Here is a 13,013-nt window from a genome sequence, read left to right on the forward strand (position 1 = left end):
CCTCACACAATTGCTGGTGGCTCTGTGCCAAATTCTGAGTGTACATTGTAGGCTAGGCTCGGTGGGAGACTGTATGACAGATGCAATCTTTAACCTAGAACTTTCCTAAAACGGCTGCATTGCAACTGTACCAGATTAGAGCTACATGCCACTTCTTCCTGCCTGCATGTGTGTGTGTCGCTCTCCGACCACTAGTGCTGCGTATAGGGGTCATTGGACCTTTTTTCAGGATGCCCCTCGTATATGAACTTTCAGAAGCTTTTATTATTAGTGTGTTCCTGTTTTAATGTGTGGTTAGCTAAGTCAGGTACCTATACAATGAAATTCTATAAATTGCTTGCGTTAAATTTCTAATACCTACATACCCTTTTCGTCAGCATTAATGGTATAACTGCATGTAGTCAGTTTCACAGTACTTAACTTGGATATACTGTACTGAAGCAGAAATCCCATTGATAATGTAAGGAAATATGACACTTTATTTTATTCGATTCAATTGTTTCACTTACATGCAAGAGTTAAGTTGTTTGCTTTACAGAGAAGAGAGCTTTATGCATTGAAAAATGAGTCCGCACTCATGGTTCTTGCAAGCAGAGGGTTCCAAACCTCAGTGGAAATATCAACATATAGTACCGAGAATGTATAAGGAGACTGATAAATTACAAATTGTATTTCTTAAATCAATCACTCTAATTTCATTTAGTCGTAACTTTAAAAATAATCAAGTATTTTATTTTAAACTTACTGCGTATGACAAAATTCCATAATCCTTCCCTAGCTTGTGAATTGTAATAATTTTCCAAATTCACTATTTTGCAGTTTGAATTCAAATCATAGAGAATAGAGAAATTAAGTCAATTTCATAGAAGATAATATTGGTACTTAACAAATCCATACCTGGATCTGTATGAGTTTATTATTTCCATTTGCAAAAACATCGATTTAGTTTAGTTTGTAATTGTCAGGGAAAAATGCAAATTTTTGTCCTGGAAAACCTGGAAAAGTCAGGGAATTTCATTTCTGCTTGTTTGTAGCCACCCTGTATTAACAAATATCCAGTACTGTAAATACTCTTGGCAGATATGTGGAGATTTAATCGTAAGGGGAAAGCAACTAGGTTACACCAAACTTTGCTGTTTCCTGCGTAAATGGGACAGCAGAGATAGAAAAAATCATTGTTATAACGAACTGGCCGAAGAGAGAGTCACTCATTGCAGGACAGGATAATTTCCTCGGAAACTACAAGTCAGAAAATTACAGAGAACTTGTCAGTAATTTTATTCAGAACAATCATGCTCTGGGGTGTAATATGTCTCTGAAGATACACTTTTTAGACTCCCACCTCGACTTCTTCCTGCAAAACCTTGGGACAATGAGCGACGAACATGGAGAACGTTTCCACCAGGAAACTGGTGAAATGGAAAGGCGCTACCATGAAAAATGGACTCCAAATATGTGGGCAGATTTTTGCTGGACACTAAAAAAAGGTGTTCCTCAAGTAAAGTACAGCCGAAAATCAAGTTCGAAGACATTCTAGATATGCCATTGTGAATAATATTGCATCATATCACTATGAGGCTATATAAGATTTGTATGTACCCTGTTACTCAAACTTCATGGGTGATGGAAAAATTCTGTAATTAGATTTGAAATCGGCACATCAAATTCAATTAGAATCACCCCCAACTTCTCTTTTAACAGACAAAAACTTCAATTTTGTTGGACAGTGTAATTAGACATGATGAACTTTTCATTCTGTCCATATTGCTTATCACTTTCTTTCATTTTCTTTATTAAATAGTGTGAAAGGGGAAGGAAGTGCATGAAAATAAAACTATAGATTTCTCATCAATGTTAGCATGAAATTGATTTCTCATTTTAAAATCTAAATTCTAGTAACCTGATGTAATACTAAAGTATTTGTATTTTAATGCATTAAATTTCGTACACTATCCTTAAATTTCACATATTTCTAACTACACCACTGTTGCATGAGCTAATTGGAATAAAGTTTTTTAATGCAATTCTTGTACTACTATATATATTTTAGAATTATCTGAAGAGCATAGCTTCAAACAAAAGATTGTCAACGATGGATAAACCTGCAAAGAAAAGGAAAACTTCAAGACCGGAATATGTCTTTGAAGATAATGAAAACTCTTTGCTTAATATAATCAGACAAAGGAATACCTCTCTCAAGGTAATATAAGAGAAACACTCACTTTGTGTAGTGTAACTATAATAATTGGTTAACCTAAATGTTTTTACTTATGCACCAAGTTTTAAGTAGCTGAAAACGTAGTCATATTTTTATGTTTGCTTTCAGATGTGAAAGGTTCATTGCAAGAAGTTACAAGTAACAGATATTTTGCCTTTATTTCAATACATATATTAAAATGGCAGTCACATTTCTGTTCTTCCTCTTGAACAAAATAAGCTAAGCATTGAATATAGATGAATTTTATGAGTTTTACCATTTTGATTCCAAATGAATATGCTGTAACTGGTTAAATTTTACAATATTACAAAATATATATATTTGTAGTGAGATACCCTTTTTCAGATGGACTAAAAATGCTATGCTTTCGCTAGGAAGGAAATGAATTTTATTTCATTTTTCCTTGAACGTGTATATTATACATATAAAGTATGTAAAATATCAATATGTTTATTCATCATTAATCATTACAAAAATGCAATAGATGTTGTCAGTACAAATATAATACATAATACAGGAATAGCAAAAACACATAAATGTAAAATATAATACAAGAATAACATAAACATACATACATAAATATATAGGATGAGTATGAAGAGCACAGGATGATTACATGTGTTCAGAATTCTAAAAATTTAAATCATCATTTGACTGCAGAATAAATTCATCTAAAATAGAAGACAACAAACACTTACCATGCACCATGAAATACTGTATGTATATTGCCAATAATGACTGGACACCCCCTTAACTATAAGGAGGATTGCCCATACATAATTAATACATGTCATGAGCCACTAGAATGACTTGTGAAGGACCGTGAGTGCACTGTAGATGTGTATACCACTGCAAAATGATGACATGAGTGAGGCTGACCGGGGTATGATTATTGGTGCCCATCAATTCGGATTCCATCTGTGAGGTTTCAGACAGATTCCAGAAACCACATGCAATGGCCAGTAAAGTAGTGAAATGGAAATGTGAGGGTGTGATAAAACCACAACCGTGACCCAAGAAGTGAGTGCTCCGACATGTGGTGATGTCAAATTGGCAGGCTTCATTGAACACTGTGGGCACAGACTTTCGAATGGCATTGGGAAGTGATGGCAGTACTTGTACCATCTGGTTAGAGATGGTGGCACTGGAGAGAGCTGCAGCACATAAGCCAATGATTACTATCCAGAATGCAGCACATTGATTACAGTGGTGCAAATAATGTCACCAATGGTCCCTAGAACAATAGAAAAACATCCTGTAGAATGATGAATCATGCTGCATGTTGTAGCAATCTGACGGACATGTGTGGACATGGCAAATGCCCAGGAAGCAGTTCTTACTGGAGTGTATTTTTCAACTTTGAAATTCGCTGGAGGTGGAATCATGGTATGGGGCTGTTTTTTGTAGTATGGTGTTGGTCTCCTGGTTTTTGTGCCTGGTACCCTGAATGCCAATGCCTCTCACGCAATATTAGACAACTCCATGCTTCCCACCTTGTGGCAACAGTTTGGAAGTGGCCCATTTAATTTCTTGACAACATGCCCATCCATAAAGTAAGAGCAATAGCAGTGTAGTTTGACGACATGGGAGTGAATGAACTTGAATGGCCACCACCTCAGAGCCCTGATCTCAACCCCATTGAACACACATGGGATGAGTTAGAACAGCAGTTGCGATCCAGGCAAAACTGTTCACACACCACCACTGAGCTGTTCACCATTTTGCAGGAGGAATGGAAATTACTACTGGCTGACATTCACTGCAACCTGTTGGAAAGTTTACCTCAAAGGGTAGAAGCTGTGATAGCGGCGAATGGTGGACCTATCCCATACTGACACAAGACCAGCTGCAGGTAAGCACATTCCCATGGGTGTCTGGTCATTATTGGCAATATAGTGTGTGTGTGTGCATACATATATGAATACATAAACAAAAATATGTGAGGTAGGAGACAGTGAGCACTTACCACAAAAATGTATATATGTATGTATAGAAATAGTTTGATATAGACAGGGGTAGAAACAACTGAAACTAATTTAGGCACCAGCCTCTTTTTCTCAGGAGCCTGCCCTTTTTTGGGGGGAGGCAAAATGGGTTCAGAAAGTCATGAATCCAACTAAGATAAAGCTACTCATTTTGACATATTATCTTAAAACTTTTAATTTATTAATTAATACAAGATTGGATTAAAAGTAATTAATTCTTGCTTCAGAGTGGCATTCCTAAAGAGGGCTCAACTGGTAATAGCATGAATTGATTGATTGATTCGATTTGATTTTACTTCACTTTTCTGCCAGTTTTGGCTAATTGTGAAGATAAGGATGAATGGACAATCACAAACACACAAGACAATACACAACACAAAAACCCTATGGAGTAGGAGCGATATTCTAGGCTAGCTAAGCTATCTGTGAAGCCTGAAGCTTAGAGAGTATAATACAGAAGAAAAATCGATTAGAAATTGTGAAAAAAATTACTCATTTCAATAGGAAGATGATCGCGATTCTGGAGTTGGCAACCTCATTTTTAAGAGTTTGCAACCTGTTTGGCATTGACATGAGAATGTAACTTCCTTAACGACGCCGAGAACGAGCAAAATGGGAGTGTCTAACCACTTATACATGGCCTAGTCTTCTTCTCTCTTCCTACATAGCCTAGAACCAGGTGTCGTAATGAGATAGTCCAGATCTTGGAGTCACCATACGCCACTGCTATGGAGGATTGGCCATGTGTCCAGACACCAGAGCCTCATGATTCTCCAAAATTCAGTTTAGGGTGTACTATGTGGTAGAGAGGTTGACATTTGGGTGTCTTTAGATAGTCACCCTGGTAACAGCATGAATAAATATGCAAACCATTCTAATATGAGGCTGACTCTACTGTTACCACAGATTTTAATATCCAGCTGGCAACGGATAAAATTATAATGGCATTATAATAAATAATAATAAAGATTATTATGATTTATTGATACACATAATATAGAAAACACAAACATTAAAAAAACATACTCGTTATTTTAAAAAAAATGTAATCGAAATTTCCATAAGCAAAATGGAAATATTAAATATATATTTTAGCACTAAATTTGAAAATTTAGGTGCCATGTGAAAATTTTCAGGTGCCATGGTGAGCAGGCACCCTTTATTGTCTACCCCTGGATATAGGTAAAAAACAAAGAGGTACCCTGAAATCACTGCCTTTGACTCACTGTCTTCACCTGCAAGGTTCGGGTCTCAAATATGTAGGGCACGGGTGTTCATTCCATTATATTTGTTTCATTTAATCTTCATTCGTCCTCAGTCAAGATTATCCAAAACAGGATATGTAACAATATTCATTAACTCAATACCTAGTCTTTAATGTACTGGAAATTCAATTTATAAACTTCTCTTTGAAACATTTCGTCAGTCCAATGACATAACGACGTATCTCATTTTTTTGCGAAATTGTGTTATTAACATTGTTGTGATCATACCGGTGCCCTGCATCACCTGGCAAATCAGCGTAACTCAAATCCAATTAATAAGGAAGTTATGAATATTTTTTGATTTTGCATATCTCAATTTGTTAAAAAATTTGGTATGACACAGCGGCGTATCTTGACTTCCATCGTTATGTCAGATAAAGTAAATCCTAAACTGTTTTGCAAGTTGGCATATCTCTTTTTGCTTACAGCAGAAAAATGCAACAATCGGGGCCAATACACTCACAAGGAGTAAAATAAAGCAATGCAGAAATGTATATTTTAGTGTTTACAAATCAGCGGTCACAATCTTAACAATAGCGAAATGGTCTAACGGTATAAGGAAAGAAAGAGGTAAAATGAATTGTTAGATACCTTTTGTTGATGTCGGAAATAGCACAATTTAACATTAGTGGCATGGTTTTTCGAAGAAGGTTCAAAGCTGTATATTAAGCATTGTTTGTAAGCTCTGTTAGGAATAAGATGGGCGTCTTAGTGCTCTGGGAAGATGTCTCAAGAAATATTGTTCCATCAAGAGAACTACACATGATCGGAAAGAGGAAAAATAACATCAAAGCCGGGATATCTGTAAAATTTTACTGGCCTCCAGAAAGGAAGTGGTACAAAGGGACTGTCATAGAAACATTGGATGAAGAATCTGCCATATCATCTGATGAAGATGTACCTCTGTCTTATCTGCTGAAGAAGAAGGACGATGTATCATCCCCTACACAAGAACAGGACGAGAGTGACTTTGATGCCGAAAGTGAATTTCTTGAAGATGTCAGTGACCCAGATTATTTGCCAGGAAAATCGCAACATTGTGGAGCAAGAGGATGCAAGGATGAGGTCTTCTCCTCGTGTTCCAGATGTTACATCCTGCTTTGCTGGGATCATTTCGTTCAAGATAATGACTGTACATTACACAAGAAACAGGGCATTATTGACAATTCAAAATGTGTGGTAAACAAACTGCAGGATAACAATTCTTTAATATGTGATAGCAATGCCATGACTAGAGACCACATTGCAACAAATCCTGAAAGTTATGATGTCGACGGATCACCAAATGAAAGCTCTACTACAGCTTCTAGAAAAGGAGGGAAGAAAAATCTGAGTAAGAAGTTACGTAATGAAGGCTATAAATACTTCAGTTCAACTACAGGGAAGGTTGTTAAGAAAAGAAGATTGCTGAAACCCCCTGCACAGGCTGCACCCACAAAGGAAGAAAATGTTATGTACTGAAGAACAATGAGAAATCACGAATAATTATTTTAAATGGATTTTTTGATCTTGGAAACTTGTAACGTCAAAGGGAGTACATAGCACGACACGTTGATGTAGAAGATACAAGACAAAAAACCACAAAACTAGCATCGAGACGTACAAAAACACAATTTTACTATCTTTCCCTGGATGGAACAAGGCTGAAGGTTTGTAAGATGTTTTTGAATACTCTTGGAATTAGCGAACGATTTATATGTACGACAGTGAACAACATTCAAGAAACAGGCATATTAATAACTGAAAAACGAGGTGAAAGATACAAACATTTGAAAGAAAATGACAAGAGGAAACGGAGTATAGTAGATCACATAGGCTAAATCGCTTTCCACGAATGGAGTCTCACTATTGTAGAAAATATTCAACAAAGGAGTATCTGCATTCTGATTTAACTGTAAAGAAGATGTATGAGATGTACAAGGAAGAGATTGACACAACATGTCAAGCATCTTTGCAAACATACACAAATGTTTTGAAGAGTATGAATCTTGCATTTCATCAACCCAAAAAAGGTCAGTGTGGATTATGCATTACGTACAATACGGGATCTGATGAAGATAAAATGAAGCTAGAAGATAAATTTAAGCAGCACGTTGCAGAGAAAAGTAAAGTGAGAGAATTGAAAGCAATAAGTAAGACAACAAGCCAGATACTATCTACATAAAAACAAGTATACTGCAAGAGAATCCCGCAAAAATCGTAGTAAAGAGATGTAATACTAAAGATATAGCTGCGAGAATTCCACCTCCATTGAACAAAGAATCTGTGAAAATAGCACAAGAGAAATATGCAGATTTATTGTCAATGTGTAAAGGTCCTTTTCCCGTTGTTCTAGACAGTGACTGCAAAAACTTTTACGCAAATTTGAATCACTGAATCTGTTCTCCACTCTATTCCACAAAAATGTTTTATTGATGTTTATGTAATGTAGCCAAATTATCTCCTAATATTGTACTCTTGTTATGTAGTAATTTTGCATGTATAGCTTTTTAATTGTACTTGTAGTGAAGAGTTTTGTAATTTGTACACGTACTTAAAGCATGTAAATCTAAAGAACTTCAAAATAAAAATAACCATTCACTTTGAAAAAAAAGCGTCATGAACAATAAAATCATAAATATTATATAGTTTTGCTCACATTTTGACTAAAAAAGAAGATTTCTCAAATCATGAAGCTGTAACTTGATACTAATTTGCATGGCGAATCTCAAAGATATTTCTGTGTGAGTAATTATTTTGATCTGACATAACGACGTATGTCAAGAAATTATGAAATTTCAAGCACATGTAACATTCAACCACACTATTTTACAGCAGAAACATAATACAATTTAATGACAGAACAAAATTTGTTATGGAGTAAATAGTTTTCTCACAAACATCTATGAAAGTGTGTGCGAAAACGTTTTTTGCTTCTGCTGAAAAGTTGGAAAAAATTAGATAGGTCGTTATGTCATTGGACCGACGATTTACATCAAATGTGCAGAGTTTTCTATTTCTTCCTTTTGGGAGAAGTTAAAAATACACGAAGCAACATGAGCAGGCTACCTTCAGTTTCAAACTCGTAGGAGCATTAGTTATTTTGAAAAAAAAACTTGATACAGATGGTTGTTCTTCAAATTTACTGCATGAAGGAGTTTTTGTAGAACCCTGAAATACTTCTTGAATGGTCCTGTATGTAAAATGCAAAATGTTTGTTCCAGCAATGTAACAAAATGTGTGATTCTTTTTATTTTTTAATTTTTTTACAGAAAGCTATAATGGAGTGGATTAACAACTACCAGACAGATCAAATGTCTGCAGTCCTAGAAATACTGCAATTAATTATGGATTATTCTGGATGTAAAGTAAAACTTACACAACGGCGTATAGAACATCTTGATGAATATATTGTTGAAGAATTATCAGAATCATTTAATGAGGTATGCTTCAAATAAGAGTATCTGGTATGCTACTCCAAGAATGTATATGGAAAATAGCACATATTTTGACATGTAGTTCACTAACTAACTCTCTAGCATTCTTAAACCCAAAGGTTTATGGCTTCAGCAATACAAGCCTTCCATTTGTACCTACCCTAAGCAAAATCTATCCACTTTTTTTCTTCCCTACTGAGTTCCTTTAGGTCCATTTCAACGTTATCCCTCCATCTTCATCTTGGCCTTCCCATTGGTCTCTTTTCATCAGGTTTCCCAACAAGAATCCTATAAACTCTTCTTTCCTCCCATTCATGCAGCATGGCCTGTCCACCTAAGTCTTCGTGATTTAATCATCCTAATAATATCTGTACAGGAATACAAATTGTGCAGTTCTATATTACGTAAACTTCTCCACTCACCTTTCTCCTCATCCCTTTTAGGTCCAAATATTTTTCTAAGGATTTTATTTTCACTCTTAATTTATGTTCCTCTTTTAATATGAGAGACCAAGTTTCACAGCCATATAATGTTACAGGAAAAATTTCTGTTTTGTATATTTTAACTTTTAGTTTCTTAGATATTATATGAGAAGATAAAAGCTTATGAGAAGAGAAGTAACACGCATTTCCTGAATTAAGCCTGCTTTTTATATCCTCTTTAATATAATTTTCATTTGTTAGTATTACTCCCAGAATTTGGAAACTGGTTCAAACATTTAGTTATATGATCTAATTTGGTTTAAATTGTGATTAATGCCTTTTGGTATGTAACAACTTTACTGGAATGCGGCATTAAAAAGACAGTTATCTTTTGACTTTTAACATTAAATTGTAAAATAATTTCAAAGTATTATTTGTTCTGCTTGAATTAGATTTATCCATGGGCGTACACTCTGTCAATGTTTTCTTGACTAGAAGTGAGGAATGTTAAATTTTTTGCACAGGTTGAGAAAAGGAATGGTTGCTATGTTATGAACCTGGACATTACCAAGGTTTAGATCCTGGTTCTGTTGCAGATTGGCATGGTTTTCCTTTATTATGATGGTTATGATGAGAAGTCTGATTTGTGCAGTATTATTGTTGTGTGGACAGTATGGCCAGTAGTGTTGAGGTGCTGCAGGAAAACATATTTTGATGTGTGATGTAGTTTATAATATGTTCATTAGAAGTATATAAGACACCAGAAACTTCAGACTCCAATTCATCCAGATCTCTTGAATTCATCTAATAATTTTGGTCAAAGGCATACATACATACCTCAAGTCTCGCATCCACCTGCAACCTATGCTGAGTTGGAGTGGAGTGTTCACTACTAAAATATTTTCAATTCTTTTCTAGGACAGTTCTACATATCCCCTGATTTTGAAAGGCCAAGATTGGAAATATCTTCAAGAAAAATTCTGTCAATTTATTATGAAGGTGATAAGTCATTGCCAACACTCAATTATCTATGATGAGTATTTGATAACAAAATTGATCAATTTCTTGAAGGAGCTCTCTAGTAGTTCATTTCGCCCCTTCAGACATACAGCTACACTTGCTGGTGAGTTTATTTTAATATATATATATATATATATATATATATTGTAGCGGTCAGCTGGGGTTTGAAGGTCCCCAAGTCAACCGTTAGGGTAACGTAGCTCAGTCGTAGGGGGTTTTGCTGTAAGAGAACATATTAGGTACTAAGGTAAAGCTTTAATTCTAAAGTGGTGATACCTGTAAGGGGTAGACACAATGAAACACTTTATAAATAATAACAATGGTTTATAAATATAAAAGCACGTAGTTGATATGATGGAGGAAATCTGAACCTAAGAGTTAAAGGCAAGGAATCACTTGGAAGAAAGGGATAAAAGATTAGCGATACTTATAAGTTGTAGAGCAGTTCCATCTTCCATTCGCGTGTATAGACAGCCTGGACATGGCTGGGTGGTTAGCCATCTAGGTATGGAGAATGGCAGCGCCTTCGGCTACACCTTAGATCTATCACTCGACTACCCCACCTCTAGTCTTGCGATTAGGGTATTTATGCGTCGGGTGTGGTCTTTGTAACCTTGTTCCGGACTACTGTCCTCATCTTGCGTCAGCGTGGGTATTTTTAGTTGTCGAGGCTAAGGTCAGTCTCAGGAAGTCTGGAAGGCCAAGGTTGGATGATCGTATCAGGTGGCCTTGGCATTGAGTGATCAAAGCTGCAGGGAGTGACATCACTTATAGTAACAGCTGAGCTCACGGCCACAGGGAGTCACATCGCTCATGATAACAGCTGCAACAACCTTCGGTAGAGACCACAGCTTCCTGTCGTTACTGATCTTACTTCTGGCAAGGTTATAGAATGCACGTAGACAGTGATGACTTTCGATGATGCAATCCACAATGCTTCCTGTTGTGAACCGCACCCATCTAAGGTGACAAAGTTCACTGGATCTATGTACATGCAAAATGTGCATGTTACAATATATATAATATATATATACACACACACACACACAATTGGTTGCTTTTTAAAAGTTCACTGTTGGATTGTGAAACAATTAAGATAACAGAACATTCAAATTAGGACTTAAAAGGACTATCAATCATTTCATAAGTTCATCATTCATTGTCATTATCATGATTAACCCAAGAGGTAGAGAAGCAATGTTATTTCATGAGAATAATTGAAGTTACGATACAACTGAACATACCATCCCATTTCTTGTGAAATTCTAGCAAATTTTGGTGTCGCATGATCGATCACCTTTCCATTTAAGAACATAAGGTTGACTCCAAGATGGTGGGTTTCAAGATGTTATTATCTTATTGTCTTCTTTTAAAAAGAATGCTGATAGATGTAAAAATCTGCTGAGCACACCATATGAAATCAACACAGCCCACAACCTGGCCAACTCCGATTTTCATGAAATTTTGGGAATTGAAACTATGTATGGAACTTAGTAACTATGAAAATTTTGATTCTCGTGCGTCTTGTAATTTTTAAATTATTCAAGGTCAAAGTTCGCATAAATTGCCCTTTTTGAGCCCGCTTGCCTATACTAAATGTGCTGTAACTCCGCCCCTATTTTGCCTAGGATGCTCAAATAAAGCTTATTGTACAGGAAATTGAACAACCTTTCCAGTGATATATAACAAGCCTACCTTTGGATAATAATATAATTTTGTCACGTGACCTTGACTTTTGACCTTCAATATCTCAAAACACGTCATCACCAAAACTCGTGAAAAAAAAAATATTTGGTCCTTGATGCCATACTTAAAACATATCAAAAAAATATTCTGGGACTGCAATGGGATCAGAAGATGCAAAATAATATGTGTAACTATGTGACTGATAAAAGCCTCATTACATGAACTATGACGAGTCAAAGTTTCTTAACACCCCCTACAAAATGTAAAGGAGTTATCCTGGTCATGAAAGAAATAGGTTAGGCACAGCGAGATCCCTAGCTGTGTGTGTCAAGCACAGGTCTCGCATATTGTTGACAACCATATTGAATTCAACGCAAACATTTCAAAGGAAAGGGGGTGATGTGATATATCAAATCAGGCTAGAATTTCATGAGAAATGAAGTGGCGAAGGTTTTTCCAATATACCCTAATAATATCCTTTTCCTCATTACATTTTTTGATTCAATAGACAGCTGTTCAGTGTCATAGATTTTGATACTGTGTTTCTATATTTAGCATTGAAAGATATATTTCATGCATATTTACAGGAATTATCCTCTCCACCTTAGAATCAATCAGGAAAATGCAAATTACAATGATTTTTCAGACTGTACTATTTTAGTCAGTGAGCAGGCTTCCAGGAGAGAAAAATCATGCAGGGCATCACAAATTAATAAACAACAAACTGTTTCCTTCAATTATTATTATTATAGCTCTTTTCAGTTCTTACGGCGGGCATTCTAGAAGCTGGCAGGCGAAGTGGGGAGCGGGGAACATGCTGCTCACCAACCAGAGAACAGACAACCTAGTGGTGGAGCCGAGAGTTACACAGTCGTTGGAGAAAGCTGCAGCACTAACCTCGTTCTGCACGTTGTTGTGTTGCCAATTTGTCACGCTGGTGATGGTGTTTTGCCCCAGTGTTGATTCCTGTTTGTTATGAGCGGAATGTAGGAATAACATGC

At 36.0% G+C, this 13,013-nt stretch overlaps 1 protein-coding gene across 2 annotated transcripts in view; it reads left to right on the plus strand.

Annotated features, from left to right (window-relative positions):
* The window catches only part of LOC145984433 (cohesin subunit SA-2-like), a 211,787-nt gene that overhangs the window by 67,208 nt on the left and 131,566 nt on the right, over nt 1–13,013 (plus strand). Inside the window, exons 2-4 of one of the 2 annotated variants that reach the window (XM_083118095.1) lie at nt 2,051–2,200; nt 8,720–8,890; nt 10,225–10,429. In XM_083118095.1, the coding sequence (XP_082974221.1) occupies nt 2,093–2,200; nt 8,720–8,890; nt 10,225–10,429 (484 nt within the window). In that variant the 5' untranslated portion in view covers nt 2,051–2,092. The remainder of the gene's footprint in view (nt 1–2,050; nt 2,201–8,719; nt 8,891–10,224; nt 10,430–13,013) is intronic. The other variant, XM_083118096.1, reaches the window with a different exon arrangement.

This window comes from Lepisma saccharinum, chromosome 2, assembly GCF_977018435.1.
Source record: "Lepisma saccharinum chromosome 2, izLepSacc3.1, whole genome shotgun sequence".
Classification (NCBI taxonomy): domain Eukaryota; kingdom Metazoa; phylum Arthropoda; class Insecta; order Zygentoma; family Lepismatidae; genus Lepisma; species Lepisma saccharinum.